Source organism: Xenopus laevis, chromosome 2S, assembly GCF_017654675.1.
Source record: "Xenopus laevis strain J_2021 chromosome 2S, Xenopus_laevis_v10.1, whole genome shotgun sequence".
NCBI lineage: Eukaryota > Metazoa > Chordata > Amphibia > Anura > Pipidae > Xenopus > Xenopus laevis.
The window spans coordinates 65953880-65974638 of record NC_054374.1 but is presented as its reverse complement, the minus strand read 5'-3'; the positions used below and the strand labels follow the sequence as shown (position 1 = coordinate 65974638).

The 20759-nt window shown below is 37.4% G+C and overlaps 1 protein-coding gene across 4 annotated transcripts; it reads right to left on the bottom strand.

Moving 5' to 3' along the window:
* Positions 1–205: 205 nt before the first annotated feature.
* Positions 206–19905, bottom strand: vezf1.S (vascular endothelial zinc finger 1 S homeolog). Of its 4 annotated transcripts, none has more exons than XM_018248330.2 (7): positions 19046–19900; positions 9165–9883; positions 8732–8795; positions 7902–8073; positions 5765–5815; positions 3035–3088; positions 206–2799 (listed from the first exon to the last, which is right to left on the bottom strand). In XM_018248330.2, the coding sequence occupies exons 1-7, from the start codon at positions 19076–19078 to the stop codon at positions 2369–2371; spliced, it is 1524 nt and encodes a 507-aa protein (XP_018103819.1). In that variant the 5' UTR covers positions 19079–19900; the 3' UTR covers positions 206–2368.
* Positions 19906–20759: the final 854 nt, after the last annotated feature.

Genomic DNA, 20759 nt, shown 5'->3' with positions numbered 1-20759 from the left:
CTAGTAAATTGCCATTTAGAAATATAATTTCTACCAAAAACAGTGATCAGGTTAGTGATATTGGACTGCTGTTATTCTAAACACAACTGTATAAGTGGAGTAGAATGCATTTACTTCCATTTACCCCTTGAATAAATAAGAACATTTTCAAATTCAAATACTAAGGACATATTTTTCAAAATCAGAAGAAAGAAAATCAACGTGGTTTCTCTACATTGTGTTTATTGAGACAAACTAATTAAAAAGGCACGAACACGGGGCATATGTTTACATGGACATTATAACAAACATATACAGTAAAAGTGTAGGAATGTGTTTGCTTTCTGCTACACAGAAAGTTTCCTAATCTTTTATATACAAAAGATGTACAATTTAATGTCCTACAATACAAAAAGATCAGTTATAAAATTAATTTTCTTTACACACTGAAGTCTATTTTATTGTATACATATTAAGCCCCCTAGAGCGTTTTGTGTATTTATCAATTCAAACAACTCTTCTTGGAGAGGTTTGTCCATTTTTCTAATAAAGCATGCCATTTCCTCTGACTTGGTGGAACAGACAGACATTTTTAAATACTTTTAACTGAGCAGTACAATCCCTTTCAATGCTAGAGGTGCAATTCATTTCTCCAGCAAAGAAATGGGCTGCAATGTATAAATAAAAAATAGCCTTAGATTCTGTTCAGTGGAATACACTTTTTTTCCGTAAAATGTAGAGTCGTTGCCTATTAAGTAACTTCTCATTAGCTGGGAAAGGCTGCAAACAATTGTTTGAAAAGCATGTCTGCTAGCCATTACAGCAAATAAAGATCTGAACACAACTTAAATAAACAAAAGTTAATGTTACATGATGGTCTAAAAAAAAAGCAGTTAAACACTTTTGTTTGGTTCTTTCTACAGTATAGTTAATAATTAGGATTGGGGGGGTTAAAAACAAAAAAAAGACAAATAGCAATGGATAGGTGTCTCTGCTTATGTGTGCGTGTTATCTGTCCAATAAGCAAGTGCTATTGGGGACATTCCAGAATGGATTGTATCCCACTGTCTCCATGAAAAACAAAGAAAAATAGCAAGAATTGGGATGTTGAATATAAAAAAAAGCTAAAATATTTACATATTAAAACCAGATTTCTACAACACATAAGAAATCTTTAAAAAAACAAAACAAAAAAAACGACATACAAGAATAGAGAAAAAAACCACAAGCAAAAACAATGATTCTCTTGGCTTGTCATACAGGGCCTTTTATAGTCAGTGGTTAAAAAAACTATATATGGATTTAAATAGAACACATGTCCTTGTTCAACATAAATTTGTACGCCATTATAACGACAAAAATTGGGGAGGGGAACTGATCAGCTTGGTTAATAGATATGATTCTACCACATCCATTGGGTGAAGTTTTCTGCATGGAAGGCGCTTCCTTTTGCGTTTGTCGTGTAGCTGTACAATCCACACTGAAATGGAGAGTCAAGGTGCTTTGAGAAGCCTTTAACACATGCCAAGCCCCCGTGAAGGTAACAAAATGCATTCTGGAAGAGGTTTCTCAGTTTCATCCTGGTCTCCGCAGGCTAGAAATATAGATGCCCCAGTACTTTTGTTCTTCACCCAAAACAAAAACAGTTAAAAATAATTATAAAAATAACTAGAATGCTAATACTCCCTTCTGGTTATATGTTTAATAATATTTACATTGCCCAATATCAAATTAAAGTCTATCAGGGCTGAAAATATAGCACCTAAATTTACCTTGTACTAGTCAGGGGTTGTAGATGAAATAATTCATTTAATGTTTTAACTTATTCCATGAGAGTGGACTCAACGTTTCTAGCCCTGATCTGTGTCACATATAATCACAATGGCAAAATCTATTCTTTGCAGATCATTTTGCTTTTCCATAGGAAATGCTGCTTATATTAAACAAATTTCCACAGTGAAGTGCAGACTCTCAGATAATTTTATGTTCTACGACGTACGAATACAGAGAACACAAACCGTTGAGAAGCATGATAGAGACTGCACTAGAATTTGTTCAAAGGTATGAGAATAAAATTAAGATATTGGTTGCTAGTGTTATCGTTTTCTTTCAAAAAGGCCCAAGATTTCAGGTTAAAATCTTAATACAATGTTTGCTATGACTTCAAGCATAAAACAGTCTTCTACACTATACTTTTCTTCATTTTCCCTATTCTGATCCCCTCTATTAATTGGCATGTTCCTGGACAATAAATATGAAGGCTCAAGGACAAATGAAATTGGCTAAACTCAAGGGTCAGCAAGCATTTCTGCGACCTTTTCAAAGACATTACTGAAAGCTGCTGGTAGATATCTACGGTACAACTTTTTAATACTGTGGTGAGTGTTCTTTACCAAGGCGGTGAAGATGGCAGCGCTTGAGACAAAAATTGCATGCTTTCCACTGGTCTCATAGCTATATTTAACTGGCCCGCTAACGTCATTGGTGTGGGCAGATTCATAGGGCTTGTTATAGTAACTGGATGTGCTATATTCACAGGAGCAGAAACTTGTGTAGGCAAATTTACAGGTGAAGTTAAGGACAAGGGAGAGGTCATAGAAATTGGAGTTGTAATTGTAACAGGATGACCCAGATTCATTGGAGAAGTAATGTTGACAGGACTTGAAACATTCACTTGACTTCTCATGCTCATGGCAGCTGCCACAGTTACAGGGTTTGTGAGGGTTCCAGATGCTGCAATGGAAGATGTGATATTGAAGGGAGATGTAAGTGTAACAGGTGTCTGGGACGTAGTAGATGTTTGGCACAAATTGCTTGTATCTAAAGTGGGAAAAAGAAATAAAAAAACAATTAAAGATCCTCACATGGTATTACAAAGCCTACATGGTCTTAATTTAGCATCTAACAGTGAGAGGGAAGAAGGAATACTATAACCGGATTATAATGCTGGCCATTCACGTATTTTTACTGAATTACCGTATCCTAGCAAGGTATAGAAAATAAGATGCCAAACAGTTTGTCTATAAAATTGACTGGTATGAAGACATAAAATCACCTATTGAAAATGTCCTATGATTCTGATCCACAGCACAAAAGAGTGAGTCTGGAGCTGAAATAAGAGGAATAGTATATCAAAGTCCCACATCAGGATAGGTTTAAAGGATTATTCACACGCAACAAAATCTGTATAAATGCAGTGCCCCATAAATTACGTTCTAGATTATAGACTAGATTCATTTATCATTGGGTAAATACTTTTCTAGACAAAAACACAGGCAAAAATCTGCCCTATCGAAATATAGGCAACAAAAAATTTAAAGACTTTTATGTGGCTTAAGAAATGTTAACAACCTTAACTGGGGAAGGCTGAATAAAATGATTCAAATAAACAGATAGCAAAAACAAGTAAGCCTAAAACTTTTCAAAACATACTGGACAGGATGGGGGGGGGAGGGGTGAGATAGCCTCCACTAAAACTGTATCTCCAGGGGTAACTGATGTTTGTGTAAAAATATTTGATTTACACTTATGGGCAGATTGTTATGCAGTGTAAAAAAAACAGCAAATTTCGGCATAATTATTTTTTTTACTAGTTTTTTTTCTTACTTTTTTCTGCTGCAACTTGCTTAAAATTACAGCAGCAAGTAAAACACACCTGCATAAATTAACCATTTCTTTAACACAACTTTTAACATTTTTTGATCAGAAAAGCTTAAAATTCCCATCAGATCAAGGACCACATCAGTTGCTGATGTGGTCCACGATCCCACCACCTGCATTTCTGGTCTTGTGATATGACTGATGGGCCCTAGAGTCCAATCAGCCCAATATTGCCCACTCAGGTGGGCATGTCCGTGCAAGATCCGTTTGTTTGGCAAACTTTGCCAACAAGTGGATCTGCCCATGTATGGCCACTTTAAGTGATTACATTCATTAGATTTCATTTGATGCTAAAAATAATAATGACTTTGAAGGACTCATAAAAAGGAAATTGATGTCAACTGACTTAATTTATTTTTTATCTTGTACATGCAAAAAAAAAATGCTTAGAGGCACAAGTCTTGTTTTTAAAGCAGTGAGTTTGGTATTTGGTTAGCTTTGCCAAGTTCAGTCCTCTTGTTTTTGTTTTACAGATATGGATTGCCAAATGGAGACCTGGGGGCTGAATGAGGCACTTTAAGGTCTTAGCCTAGCCATAGGTGCCTCAGATTACATAGAACATTATTTACACATATAATTTCACCCTCAAACAATCAATCATATTATGGGTCACCAGTTAGAATAAGTTAGATAGCACTGATCTAAACAAAAGCCCCACTTTTGCATGACAGAACTTTAAATATATATCCATGATGTGTAGCCATATCCCCTACACAAGTTGATATCTATAATTTGTAACACTAAGTGGTAATTATGTCTATTTACTTTGTGGATCATGAGGTCCAAATAAATATTTTTCACAATGCCTTAGTCATTTTCTGTTATTTCCAGAAATACAGTTTGAAAATGTGTCCTCTTCATAATGCTGGTAGCTGTGATCATGTGTAACTAATATGAATGTCTTGATGCCAGTGTGAAAGGAAAGCTGTGGGCAGCGTGCACTGTCGATAACAGCCTAGAACAGGCAGTAATTGTCCGTACAGGTCAACCGCTGGAGCTTCCAACTAACAGGCCACCGCTTCTTAAAGGAGAAACAAACCCTTAAAAAAAAAAACCCCTTCTCTACATAGACCTCCTTCCTCACCAGCCTAGCTGATCACTCCCAGGCAAATGTCCCTAACTCTTTACTTACCCCTCCGTACAGATTCTGTCCAGTGGAGTTCAAGGCATCCATCTTCTTCTCTTCGGTAATCTTCGAATGAGACCGACAAAGCGGCGTAAAACTGACAAAAATTGCAGAAGAGCCGGTCTTATTCCGAAGATTACCGAAGTGGCTGAAGATGCCTGACGTGAACTCTTCTGGACAGAATCTAGACGAAGGGGTAAGTAAAGAGTAAGGAGCATTCGCCCCGGGGGCATCTAGGCTGGAGGGGAGGGAGGGGTATATGTAGGGTAGGTTTTTTTATTTTTTATTAAGGATTTGTTTGTCCTTTAAGATGTTCCCAAAAGATCAGTAACACAAAAAAATAAAAAGGTTTTGTGTGTTTAATTTAGATACATTACTACAGTTTATATGAAACAAGCTGCTGTGCAGTCATTCAAGATGAAATAGGACTGCACTGCACTTATGCATAGCAGGTAGCATATCTGTGTAGGATAGAGTTTTAGTTTTAACATATGAAGCTACTTATAAAACTATCTTTAGATTCTGGATAAAAAACAAAAACCCTTTCACTTCATAGCTTTACTGCCCCTTTAAGGGAAATGCTAATGATTAAATAGGAGCATTGAAAAAATGAGAATTACGGTCTATATAGCTAGCACATGGCTAAATGGGACTACCCCTCTTATGAAGCAAAATAAAAATTGGCAGGTACTACGTGTGTCTATATCCCATTCAGTATAAACTGGAAATCTACAGCAGCTACCTGCATTCTGTACTGAATAAAGAGTTGATGTACCATAAGCTTACTGTGCCTAAACATACTCAACAGAATACATTTCATTTATACACATAACAATGAGGTTATCCAACATTTCAATTTTAGAAAAAGGTTAAATCATAAATATGACAGTTTAGGGTTTACCATGCAAGAGCCCATAAAAGATTTTGCATATAAAGGTTACTTATATTTTACTGCTAATTTGAAATCATGTAAAAGGAGGCTTGGATGCTTATAAATACCTTCATATTTGATTCGACAATGAACAGGAGTTTGAAGTTCATGGAGTTGCCCTAAAATTAAAACAAGAAATGTGGCTTCCTTTTATATAGACCAGAGCATTTTTAAAACTTAAGTCAATACATAGTTATGAATGTCTAGAATTCATGGAAGATTTATGAAATTCAAAGTATTAGGCAACAGTTTCTTTTTTGGTGTTTAGCTTTGTAAACTACACCTCTCAAAAATGTTGTTTATCATCATATGGATAGAGGTTTTGGGATAACTGGGTCCTAAACCAACATTATTATACAAGAATGTGAAAAGATATCACCGAAAACACCTAGAAAAGGAAGGTTTAATTCCTTTATTTTTTTTAAATCGAATCTTCGGTTTTTTCAGTTAAACAATTTTCACATACATTGCTTAATACAATTTTAAAAGCTTGAACCTTGGCCCAATAGGCTAGTATTATACTGGCTGAAGTATGGCTTTGTGCCATCTTAAGTCAGCAATACATACCCAGAACTGGTTTAGTAATTTGACCAAATTGTTGGTAATGTTGGGCCAATCTAGAGGCCCTAATAAGACATAAAGACATAGCTAGCCCCTGGAAGACCTTCCTTTACAGGCTATGGGCAAAAATGAATGGGAAATAAATTATAATGAAATTAGAACATCCCTTTAAATTTATGATGCTTCTCTTCATCAAATTAATGGTTATTCAATAGCCCAAAACATACCCCCCTTTTTGACATTAGCTTATTCAGTTCGGCTTATATAAAAAAATATATATTTCAATATGTGCAATCAGGTAGGACTGTGTAAAAGACATTTCTATATTTACTTGGTACATAACCTATTCTACAAATTTAAAATAAACTATTATTGTCTACATGTGCTGAAGGGACTAGTTCCCCACTCATGCAAGAGCGATTTAACCCCTTCCCCACCCTTTTCAATAGTGAAATTATGGGTTTCCTGAGAATCTTTTTAGATCTTCTATGGAAATCAGAGACTTCAAGTCTCCGCAAGCATCACTGCAGGCTGCATGACACTGTAAACCTAAGCAAGGTGGGGAACTGGTCCTCACTAGCAAACCAACAGACAATCTTGGTTTTTTTTTTTTAAATCTGTAGGATCATGCATATAGGTAAAAAAAAATAAAAAAGTATAAATAAGTTTATTTTTCCACATAAGCCTGAATTTAAAAGTTAATGATAAAAAAGGGGGGCATATGGTTTCATTATTTATTTAACCAATCAACAGAAATATGTATGTCAACGTTTTAAAGCCATCTTTCTCCCCTAAAGTTGCAACAGGTGAAGCACCTGGTCAACCCTTTTAGTATGCATAGTGTATCTATTCTCAGTTGAGGCTTGTAACTCGTTTAAAGTTGTTCAAGTCTCTTAGGGCCCCCTCACTAATCTCCTTGCATGGTCACTCACTTTTAGTGAGTTGTTCTTGGCAGATTTACAGCTATGCCATAGTCTCTACATTTCATAATGGTAAATTTACCTGTATTTGTATCCATTACCTGACGTAGCTCCAACAGTCAATACAGGCAAAAGCGTTGGTTTGCTTTTTTTTAATTAAAGCTCTTTTAGCAAACCATCATCTACATTTTTCAGTTTATGAAAATGGCATATAAGCATGCATGCTGCAAAAATGTCATGTTGTCAAATTGTCATACTATAAACCCAATACAGGAGTTACTAAAACCAAAGTTACTAGTTTTTAATGGCATTGACTTATAATTAGGGAAAATTAAAAAATTTGGGAAAAAGTATATTTTGTATTTTTAAGATACAGATATACAGATAAGTTGTCTGTACTTTATCAATGGTTTTTGTTCGAAGTGCATAGTAAAATATGTAGCGTTTATCAGGTAGGACAAGCATACTCTAGATAACGTTTTTTTAATTAAAAATATCATTTGTGTACTATTTAAAAAAATCTTTAGGAAATTTCACAAATGTCCTAATGAGGACCAAAAAACATTGGGCACATATGGTATGTAAATATATATTTTTACTGATCCAGAGAGTGCTGGTCCTACCTGTAACATTATAGATATATTGTATGTATATATAGTCAAGATTATTTACAATGGCTTATATGCAAAGATACTGAAAAAATCATTACCTTGAAACTTTTTACCTTGCTTACAGGTATTACAGTTGATACTTTGGCTTTGCCCATGTGTTTTTAGGTGACTGGTGATGTATGCTGCACTGAGAAGTTTGCCACAAATATTACAAGAAACTTTTCCTTCATGGCGAACCATGTGTGTTCGAAGTCTATCTTTTGTGGCAAAGGCAGCAGCGCAAGTCTGGAGGGAAAAAAGATAGGCATTTTAGGCCTTAAGCATTACCAATAAAGGCATACACACTTTTTCTTCTACTAACGGTCTACAGGAAAATACCAATGCGCTCATACCAGCATGTTTTCTTTCTGTGCAGACTATGAACACATCTATACAGCTAATGGGGTGTTTCTGGAAATGTTTTATACAAAAAGGCAATAACTGCAGGTTTCTTCCCGCTGTCTAATTACCACATCGTACAATTTACATCTGTTGTAATGGCAAGCAACAAATGGAGCTAAGTGATGTTTCAATGGTTTTACTATAGCTACTAGAAAGCTGTTGCCACTATACATAAACATTTTCATAACCATTAAGTCACCTTCTCAACAATAAATTGTACAGCAATGCACCATACAAAGACTAGTCTGCTCTAATGGCTTGTAAAAGTTGAAGCTCACCTGATTATGCCAAGGAAATATATAGCTGCTAAGCAACATTTTGGGATACATTAAGACACCATGATTTAGCAATGTCTTTATGGTCAGTTTTCAGACGCAGGTTCTGTTTCCTTTATTTTTTTTTTTTTTTTTTACAGGTGCACACAGATCCACAGCTCACTATTCAAATTGCCGACATAACCAAATAAAAAGCAGAAGGAAAACAAAGAAAAGTCAAATCTTACTTGGCATTTGAAGGGCCGTTCTGTGGAGTGAACATGCTTCACATGACAACTTAAATGATCAGGCCTGTGTAGGAAAAGAAAAACAACATCTGACAAAATATTATTGAGATGGCATTTTATATTATATTTTTCAGGAAAGTACCACAGTAATCAAGATTATGGGGTTTATTTATTAAAACTTGATTATAAATCTGACATGCATGCTAGGGATCAAAAACAAACCCACTGAACAGTTATGTCCTATGTGGGCCCCATTAAAGTCACTGACTAACTAAGAGTTAGAGAGTTGAAAAGCAGGAAGTTGTGTTCTGTTCTATATCCGGTCACTCCAGACTTTATAGATTACATTTTTAGCTAACTATATTAGAAACATTTTTTTATTTTGCACAGCCTATGTTCCTATATTAATAGGAAACAATGAACCATTCCATACCTAGAGAAACCTTTTCCACAAACACTACATGTGTAGGGTTTTGTGATTCCACCTTCATGAGATCGAACATGATAAGTCATGCGATCTTTTCTTTTGAAACGCTGATTGCATACGGGACATTCAAAGGGCTTTTCATCTGAGTGAGACAATTTGTGCCTGTTGAGATGGTAAACATCCCTGAATGCTTTCCCACACATCTCACAAGCATGATTCTTCTTGACAGGCTTGCTAGGCTTCTTTACTGGTGGTGCAACAGGCATAGGAGGGATACTAGGACTGGCAGTAGGTACTGTGGTAGATGATGAAGTGGTAACTGTGGACAGGATCCCGGCAATTGTGGACACTAATGATGTTCTGTTATTGTCTCCAGCAATAGTTGAAATAAGGGGTACGACCGGGGCCATCTGGGCTTTCTTTGGCCGTGACACCAATTTAATTCCTGTATGGCAGGACTCATGGCGCCTCAAATGGTAGCTGTCCCTGAAAGCTTTACTGCAGTATGTGCATATAAATGAAGTTTTGGGCTTTTCCTTCTTCACTACTACAGGTTCCTTTAAAGGTTCTGCCTGAGTCTGAGGTTTTTGTGTTACTGGCAAAGGTAACATTGGTTTCTGATCAGGGGGCTCAACAGGAGAACCCAAAAGTGGTAGCAGGCTATTTTGGGCTGCCTGTTGCTGATGATGGTGGTGGTGGTGATGATGATGAGTGGCATCATGAGCCTGTTAAAGAAAAAAAAAATCAAAAATACTTATAAGCTTAACAATAATAAAATAGGACATTGTTCTGCATAAAGTGTGGTTACAGGTTTATTTAGATTTAGTGCACACTTTGCTTAGCATTTTTTGCAAATAATATAAAGCACCTTAACTTATACATCTGCAGCGTGACCTTAAAGGATTCGAAAATCTTGCATACAAAATAATAGGTTTAATTTTAGCATTGTTTCAGAAATACGTGCCTTACATATATGTATATAAGCCCACCCTTGTGGCCTGCACAAAGATCTTTGGGACCCCATGTAAAGTAAAGTGTAAAATCATTGGTTTATGGTACCAACAGACAGCCTGGCTTACATCCAGTATAAGAGTCAGTAGCTGAAACTGTGGGAAACACTGCTGCAGTTATACATGAATTATCCAAAAGTGGATTAAACTTTTAATTCAGAACACACAAAAACTCTCACTCAAACCAACGTTGTTCCACGTTGCAGACTATATAAGTCCCTATGTAAAATGCACTGACAACCACCGATATGCTGTATTGTGCAGTTGATGGACGTATGTTTCTGTACAAATGCCGTTTCTTAGCTTTTGTTTTCATTGTCAGTAGCAGTCAATTCTCCTATCCACATCACTGCTTGTATGGACGCAATGGAGAATTCAAGCACACAAGGCCCTAGATTTGGTCTTTATGCATTTGCCTAAACTGCAAGATCCATCCTAAGTGCTAGAGTCCATGTGGAGCTTATGTGGTCAGACAAAGAGGTTTACCAATGTGATGGTTCAAGTAAACCCAACATACAGATATAAGTTGTTGGGCCACTTCAGTTGAAATTATCCAAATATCTGTCCATGGTTAGCACCTAATTTGTTAAAATAGGACCCATGTAAAATATATTTTAGCAGTGGTCAATTAGATCAGCTGTGATTCATGCTTATACCTCCGGAGTGAGGACCGCATGAGCTGAAGGGGGTCCTCGGACAGGATTATTAAACCTGTCTGACCAATATTGGACTGATTTTTAGCCATGCACCTAAATAATTGTGGCTCAATCCTGGCTGTAAAAATTTAAGTTTCAAAGTGTGGCTCACCCAATGTGAAAATTGATCTGGGTGTATAAACTCCAGGTCTATTGCATCCAGGCTCGACCTCCACACTTCCACAGTATATGTGTATTAGGCAATAAATGTACCACACTCACCGATAGAGTTCGGTGGCTTGGGTACAACACATAGCTTGGGGTGAAATGCAAACGACAAGCTGAAATAAACATGCACTCCTGGAGCCAACCGGTCTTGACAAAACTTGATTTTATTCCAAGTAGCTAAAACAATATGTCCTAACGCGTTTCGTATCTAGATACATAATCATAGGTACCTATGATTATGTATCTCTAGGAACCAAACGCGCAAGGACGCATATCTGCTACTGCAAACCCTCCATATCTTTCTCTTGCGGGCCATGTAGCTATAGGCGCAATTTCTCAAGAGAGTGGAGTTGTAAATGTTTATCAGGCTTTCAGATAAAAGGTATTTGATCCTGCTTTGCCATGTGGGAGACTAGCTCTGAGCTTTACAGTATACAGTATCTAAACTCCAGCCGTAAAGCAAGACAGGGCTTTTGTCACAAAATAAATATGGTGTAAGGAATCCTACATTCAAGCAAAAAAGTGACAACTTCCTACAACAATAAAGAAACCATTTTTCCTTAAATATTACACACTGTTTTAAAGACAAATAACTTTTTATTCTGAAAGCTTTTCCCCTTTAACTATGTAACCTGTTAACCATGATCTGCAGATTTTAAAAAACACAAATCTCCAAGGATTATACTTTCCTGGATAAAAGGCTTCTCTGCTGTGGCATGTATAATTGTGGCTTCCTGCCAACATTTTCAACAGGATTTTGAGTATACAGTATATGTTCACTAGAATTCTAAAGTGGTTAATTTACGGTAACATTTTTCTCAAATGAAGGCAGGTAACAGAAGTGTTTGTGTAGCGTGAACTAACTAACACTAGTTATGTTTATCATAAAGATGGCGTAGGTAGGTAGATTCTGAGGACTTCCAAGTCCATGCGTTCATTGGACAAGAATTTAAGTAGCTTTTTTTTTTTTGCAAAAGAAGCTACAGGTGTCCATTACTTATGTGATGGCTTTCTTTGGACAACAACCGCAACAGTTCCAAAAAGATGTTCAACCCGGTAAAGACTTCTATGTAGAAGACAGTTGAATTACTGAAAAGGTAAAAACACTGCCTTCATTCATCCCAGATACCTTAAATGGTAAAGAAAAGGCCAATTTGATTAGGCTGAAGCCTAGGCAACTGGAGATAAACCCAAGAAGTGGGCAACCTGAGGGAAATGAAGTCAAGTAAATAAAAGATTAACTCTTTAAAACAATATCAGTTTACAATCTTCTAGTTATGGAGCCTAAAGTACTGGACAGGAAGGGGGTACTCGTCAAGAAGGTTTATTTGGTGTCCTAGATGCTCAAGGAAGTCTCAGTCTAAAGGTAAATTAGGGTGATATCATGCATTAACATGTGTAAACATTTTTTCATATAGATATATAACCTTAAGTCTAATGTCACACAGGGCTGAACTAAGCCTAAAAATGCAGGCCAAAAATCAGCCCCTTACCATGCCTACACCTGGATACATTGCGTTAGCCGAGGTGGTTGAAACTTGGCCACCTGAAAAACATAGTCCCAGAAACAGCTGCTACGCTGGAATCAGCTGCTTGCCTACACCTGGAACCATTGTGTCTGCCTGGGTGAAGGCACCTAAGGAAGAGCTTGCATTTCAAAGACGAAATCCACCATGTGTGCTACGCAATAGTTCTGGGTATAGGCAAGAAATAAGGCGCATTCCAGGGTAGGGGCTGATTCTAAGCCTTTGTTTTTTCAGTTGGCCAAACTTCAACCCTGTGTGGCATCAGTCTAAGGGTAAGGTTTTATCAGCCAGATCATTTTAAACTTGAACACCTATAAACGATAAACAAATCACTATATTTACTGGACATGCAGTAAAAGCCAGTAAAGCTTTGCACTCAAATTGCAGCTGGACTAAAATGCATTCTGTATAAGTCTTTTATTTCAAAAGGGGATTGGATTATCCAACCACAAATACTCACTTTGCATTACTCATTAGTATTCAGGTTAGCAGCACATTGCAAACTAACTGCAGTCCTGATAGTGTCAGAGCAATATAAACTTAACAGCCATGTAGTATATTATTTTTAGGTTCCACCCTACAACTATAAAATTCACTTGCATGCATGGCTAATTAGCAAGTAAAAAGGGCACCCTGCAAATAAACAAGTAGACATTATTAACCAAACCTTTCAACATGAAAATGGCATACTAATCTTTGTTCTAATTTGGATAGCTAACTTATAGCAATAGGGACATTTCCCAGTTAATGTTTGAAGTTTGTTTCCTTGCAAGATGATCTGCTCACTCATTTTTTTCCGGTTTTCTGATTATACATTCTTTCATACCAAGAACTCTATAAGATTCTCTTTTTAAGGAACAATATAATTTTAATTAGGGTTTACATTAAAACTACATTTTAAGCATATCTGTGTTATTCTGCGAGATACTGACTGGTTTTAAAAGCACAGATAAGGTTAAGCGATGGTTTGGTATAAAGAACAGAGCTTGAAAACGAATAACTGAAGCAAAACATGACATTTCTTTTTAAATCGAATAAGTAGTCTTTTTAGAATTCGTACGGTTTCGTTTACTATTGAGACACGGTCTTTTGTCATGATGGCCTCCTCACTAGCAATATGCTTATGTTGAATGTTTATTTGAGCATGGTTTTATAGAAAGTATCCTAGTAAACATTTTTTGAACAAAATCAACTTAACTTCTTTATGCCACTGGACAGTTTTACCATTAGGTTCACTGCAGATGCAGCATTTTGATCACCATGGTCCTCTCAGGATAGCCTACAATAATTGAAATAACCTTACACCTCAGCAGCTGCTCTGCATTCAAAGAAATGTGAAGCAGCTGCAAGCAATGTTCTAAGTTGTGCGCTGACACATGACAAATTGTGGTTTGTATAATGAACTGTTTATGAAAAAAACAATCTTGTTCTTATTATGATGTACCCACTATTTTTTCATAGTTTGTAAAAGTGTGAGTGTCCAAAAGTAAATTTTCAATGACAGCCAAATAAAATTAGAGGGAACACTGGCTGCAAGCAGTGTTGCCTAAAGTAAAACCTGGCAACACAATGCATGATAACCTAACTGCAAGACAATTGTTCAGCATGGGGGCACCATAAGAGGCAAGAGGGGTGCTGGGTAGACTCCATAAAACCATGGTAGCCTAGGCAGTTTCACAGCTTTGTCTGTCAGTGCTGGATTTGCATTGTGTTACATTAGTCTAAAAAACACAGCTGTTAATGTGATTTCTGCAGTAACCAAAAGTAATGCAATAGACATGGGACATACCATATACAAGAAAATAACTAATATGATTGCATTAATCTGGGCTTATGTAGAAAATATACACAAACATTATTTGAATAAACAGATAAAATATATTTTTTTTCATTTTTGAAAACCATGGTAAGTGCAACAAGTTATTTCCCAAGATCTCTTATTCTGACAGTTTAATGCAACACACTCCATCACCTTGTTCTTTTGTGCAGTGCTAAATTCTGGGACTCGAAGTCCCTCTGCTTACTGTAGTACAGTGCTCATTAACAACATATTGATACCAATGGCACTTAAAGGAACAGTATGACCAAAAAAAGAAAGTGTTCTTAAAGGGATACTGTCATGGGAAAAACTTTTTTTTTCAAAATAAATCAGTTAATAGTGCTGCTCCAGCAGAATTCTGCACTGAAATCCATTCCTCAAAAGAGCAAACAGATTTTTTTATGTTCAATTTTGAAATCTGACATCGGGCTAGACATATTGTCAATTTCCCAGCTGTGACTTGTGCTCTGGTAAACTTCAATCACTCTTTACTGCTGTACTGCAAGTTGGAGTGATATCACCCCACTCCCTTTCCCCCCAGCAGCCAAACAAAAGAGCAATGGGAAGGTAACCAGATAGCAGCTCCCTAACACAAGATAACAGCTGCCTGGTAGATCTAAGAACAACACTCAATAGTAAAAACCCATGTCCCACTGAGACACATTGTTACATTGAGAAGGAAAACAGCAGCCTGCCAGAAAGCATTTCTCTCCTAAAGTGCAGGGACAAGTCACATGACCAGGGCCAGCTGGGAAATTGACAATGTCTAGCCCCAGGTTAGATTTCAAAATTGAATATAAAAAAAATCTGTTTGCTCTTTTGAGAAACGGATTTCAGTGCAGTAGCACTATTAACTGATGCATTTTGAAAAAAACATGTTTTCCGATGACAGGATCCCTTTAAGTATTGAAAATATCATGTACTTTTGCCCTGCACTGGTAAAACCAATGTGTTTGCTTCATAAACACTACTATAGTTCATCTAAACAAGCTGCTGTGTAGGAACGTCGGAAATTGAAAAAAGGCTATATGGCACAGGTTAAATAGTGGATAACAGATAACGCCATTATGTTCTACAGTGCTTATCTGTTTTCTGCTATGTTACTTGAGCATTTTCTCCTTTGAATGGCTGCCCTCATGGCTACACAGCAGCTCATTTATATAAACAATAGTAGTGTTTCTAAAGAAAACACACCAGTTTTAACATTGCAGTTTATTTTTTTTATTACTTTAAAACACTACTTTTTGAGGATACTGTATATTCCTGTGCAGTGGAATACTTAGAGATTCAGACATCAGAAATCAATCCAAATCAAATCTATCACAACATTTTCTAAAAGTATGTGTTCTATGTGTTTACATTACCCATCTCTTATCCCCATGTTCCTCTATGAGGAGGCTGCCATATTGTGCAGCAGGAGTCTGTTAGCATTAGGAACTGTAACCGATAGGCTCAGAAGGGACAGTCAGGTTGGCAAAAGTCAGGTTGAGTAACTAAGTAACAATTAGTAACAAAAGCAGCCCTATTAGTAAAAAATGATCAACGTGACCTATAGGTAGCTTTTAATGTACATTAATATTTTGAAGATACATTTTTTAGTGTCAGTATCACTTTAAGCCACCACATAGGAATGCATTTTAGAACACCTGTGAACCCTAACTGATCAGACATTACAGCACATGTTGCTGCATCAAAGAGAATTGATTGTGCCTAAAACATTGTTTGAAATTGCTGACATATAAGAAGGTACACAATTAAAAATTAACAAATTTAATAAGACAATCTGATCAGGCTGTGAAGTAAGAACACTTAATAGAGCATCTAAGTAAACCGTATTTCCAAGAGATCAGTTGTATGCATTTCCACTGGTCCTAGTGCACCAAAATTGATGCATGTTGGTTATTAATTATATTAAATGTGGAATGAATGCAACATTTTTTTTTTTTTTATTGAAACCATATCGGATTTCACCAGGAATCAGTTAATTGAACCACAGATAACCCTTGATAACAACAAAAAATGTCACAGATGTCTGGGTGCAGTTCACGTTGTAGTAAATTGTAGGTGCTATCAGGCATCGTACTCACGGGACTTAAAACGAATAATGCTTTTATTGTAAAAAGTGGACGTTTCAGCTGTGACACCAGCCTTTATCAAAGTATAAAAAAAAACAATGAACCAAACAATGCATTTAAGTTGGTTCTTCGTTGTATTTTTATACTTTGCTTGTATTGTAAAAATCTGACACCAGCCTTTTATCAGTTATTCATTATAAGTTCTGTGATTGCTTAGTGTGTGTGTGTGTGTGTGTGTATCTAGATATATCTATATAGATATCTATATATCTATCTAGAGAGAGCGCACACTGGAAATTTTTTAAAAGTAATTAATTTATCAAATATTAAAAGGCATTTTACAAGTATCAACGTTTTCGGTCCGGGACTGTTATCAAGATATCTATATCTATCTAGAGATATCTATATCTATCTAGAGATATCTATATCTATCTAGAGATATCTATATCTATCTAGAGATATCTATATCTATCTAGAGATATCTATATCTATCTAGAGATATCTATATCTATCTAGAGATATCTATATCTATCTAGAGATATCTATCTAGAGATATCTATCTAGAGATATCTATATCTATCTAGAGATATCTATATCTATCTATCTAGAGATATCTATATCTATCTATCTAGAGATATCTATATCTATCTATCTAGAGATATCTATATCTATCTATCTAGAGATATCTATATCTATCTATCTAGAGATATCTATATCTATCTATCTAGAGATATCTATATCTATCTATCTATCTAGAGATATCTATATCTATCTATCTATCTAGAGATATCTATATCTATCTATCTAGAGATATCTATCTATCTAGAGATATCTATATCTATCTATCTAGAGATATCTATATCTATCTATCTAGAGATATCTATATCTATCTATCTAGAGATATCTATATCTATCTATCTAGAGATATCTATATCTATCTATCTAGAGATATCTATATCTATCTATCTATAGATCTATCTAGAGATATCTATATCTATCTATCTAGAGATATCTATATCTATCTATCTAGAGATATCTATATCTATCTATCTATCTAGAGATATCTATATCTATCTATCTAGAGATATCTATCTATCTAGAGATATCTATCTATCTAGAGATATCTATATCTATCTATCTAGAGATATCTATATCTATCTATCTAGAGATATCTATATCTATCTATCTAGAGATATCTATATCTATCTATCTATAGATATCTATAAGAAGGGAAACTTGCGCTCTTGTAAAATTTATAATGAAGCAATAGAATTCTTAATGAATCCGATGAAAATTAAGCGTAGGACTGGCCAGATATGGGATGACTTTGACGTAGTTGGCCAGCTTAAATATATTACAATATATGGACAAACAATCCGTTTTGTTTAAAGGGTAAGGCATTTTTTAGTAGCAGTATGCACAAAATGTCTCTGTCTTAAATATATTGATAATGGGTTGTGTGCAGAGAACCTCTTGTATTTCTCTCTCTATATATTCTGCTTAAAGTTAATAGTTACTAATAATCATATTGTGTCAACAGGCATGAACTGTCAAAAAAAAAACAAAAAACACATTGATGTAGCCTAAGTTAATTGTTCCATAGGATTACTGATTTAGGTGCACCAGATATTTTAAAGTAAAAGACATTTAATGAAGTACATTGGGACAGACCCGAAGAAGGTAAAAATATACATCCGACATAAAATCTGTTTTGTATTACATTCATATTTAAATACCATTTCAAAAATGAGGCTTTAGGTGAACAAAAAACATTGACAGGGGTGAAATTAAACTTGTCAGAGCAAACTTATAGCAAGATGACAAGTTCACAATCAGACCCCCTATAACATCTACAGAATATAAAGGAAAATGCCATTGGACTAGCAGTTTCATGTCGGCCACAAAATAAAACGATAGAGCGACAATAGAGGATGGTCAGGCCGTTATCTGTAGGAGTGTGTCGCAGGCGCACAATGTAGGCTGCGAGGAAACAGGATTAAAATGCGGCACTGCAAACAAAGGGATCGATGCTGGGGCCTTGCCGTGTAACAATATACTCTGGTCGTTTCTGTTTCACAACACGATCGTGACTGGCTAAATATTGAGTCGAACAAAGGAAAGGTTTGGTGTTGAAGCACACACGGTCTCCAATCAGACAAGCCAACATTCCAGTTCATATTGCCCCACAGCTTTGCCTCCAGCCAGCCTGATCCTCCCTCTCTCTGCTCTACAAGGACACAAATAGTGTCTCTTCTGCGCCGTCTCTCCCTTCCTGTGTCTGCCTCCGCCCGGTGCAGCCGGCTCCTGTCTCCCCTCTGTGCCCGGGGAAGGAGGGAGGGTGAGGAGAGAAGGAGGAGGAGGTGGTGGATGTGGGGGGGCTGTTTGCTCCCGGGTGTCCCCGCTTCCCGCGGAGGGGAGTGGAGGAGAGGCTGCTGCTGCCTCGGCGGCGGGGAAGGGGGGAGCCAGAGGGAGGAAGGCGAGGAGGGGGAAGAGGTGGAGTGATACCGCCGCCCTTTGTCACGTTTCTACCGTATATGTATATACGCGCGGGGAAATGGCTACAAACGGATAACAAATCTCCTTTTTATTCTTACCTGAAACAAGAAAGCGGTCCAGTTGGCCTCCATGGCGTTCCCGGGGAAGGAAGGGGAGTGAAAAAAAAAGAGAGGGAAGGGAGGAGGGAGCGCAGCGCTTGGAGGAGGAAAAAAAGGAAGAAGGTAAAAAAAAAAAAAAAAAAGTCTGCGAAGGATCACTACACGAAACCTACAACAAAGCAGCTGAGAATATGGCAGCGCCTAACAACTTCCGGTAACCTCTGGGAGAGACCATTGGGGAGGAGGGGGACTGGTGGGGGTGCGGGGTGGCGCGGCAGCTCCGCCTTCGGCTATTGGCGAAAGGGAGGGGGGGGTGTGGGGGTGGATCCCATCCTTTTCTCTACCACTAGCACCCTAAGAACTTGCCCTCTCCCGCCTTCTAGTCGTCGTGTGTTTGGCTAGCCTCCCCCGTCTTCCCAAAGCGGTGGAAGAGGTGGTGATAATAGAGCGTAAATAAACCTCCCCAAATAAAGCTGCAGTGTGCGCGTGTTTATTTATGCAGCCCTCCTTTTGTGCGTGTGATGGCGGCGGCGGGGATCTGGGGACGTGGTAAAATGGCCACTGCTCGTTAAACATCAATAATGTGAGGCAGCGAAATGACCTCATTCAAAGAAGGGACCCCAGACAAAAGGGGCGTCTGTTTCATCAACATTTTTGATGCATGCGTAACACCGCCATTTCACTTATATATTCTATAAACCACAACCATGACGTCGACGGCAGCCCCCATACTTGCCCTCCGCGTTTCTGTGGAGAAGCTCTCACGCGTGTGACTAATGTAACATAAATGGCACCTTTAACCACAATGCGAGTTCACCATTTAGAAGGGTACTGGAATCCCAGCAACAGACTTGGACGTTCATTCAAATAAATAAACCAGAACGACCTCTGCTATTCCCCTAAACAATTATAAATGCAAAACAATTATCTGGTTACCCTCGACACAAAGGCTCTTGTACGCCATTAAACATGCGCAATACACAAAGCACTGACTACAATGAGCATTTCCTTCCTCCTTTTTCCCAAACATCTGCCCCAGGGCGCCTTTTCTTTACAATCCACCATTTGTAACTCCATAATGGGAGTGGAGAAAAGGCGGGGAAATAAATATGTTGATTGATCTGGGCTTTCACAAATGACTCTCTAGACCTCCCCACCCGCCCCCTAGCAAATTAGTGTCTAACAATGCAACAACGCTGTAAAACGTGGTGCGACACTGTTTGAAATATACATTATCACATGAAAGTGTGACTATTTGTAAGTGGGCTGGCTGTGATGTACAAAAATAATACTATATATGTTGAGGAAGAAGTGTTACATTTACATCTGGTCAGGCCCGGATTTGTGGAAAGGCCACCTAGGCCCGGGCTAAATTGGCAGGATTTTAGGGGGCAGCATGCTGCCCAACCACACCTACATTGGTTCAGAAACACCGGAAATGTGCAGGAGATATGAGTTTTTTAAATTTCCCATGCGCCAATCCCCTTTGCTCCAGTCCCAATGATGAAAATTTGCACAAATAAAGGGGACGAGGCGACAAATGGCAGTGGGCCTAGGGATGCCCACTATGTAAATCCGGCCCTGCATCTGCATCCATCTTTTCATTTTGTCATCATTGTGCATTAACTAAGGATGGATTTCCCTTGTGTTTGCATATTGTTTATAAAACCTTTGCATGTGTATATTGTATATGAATCCTTTGGTGCACCCCTTT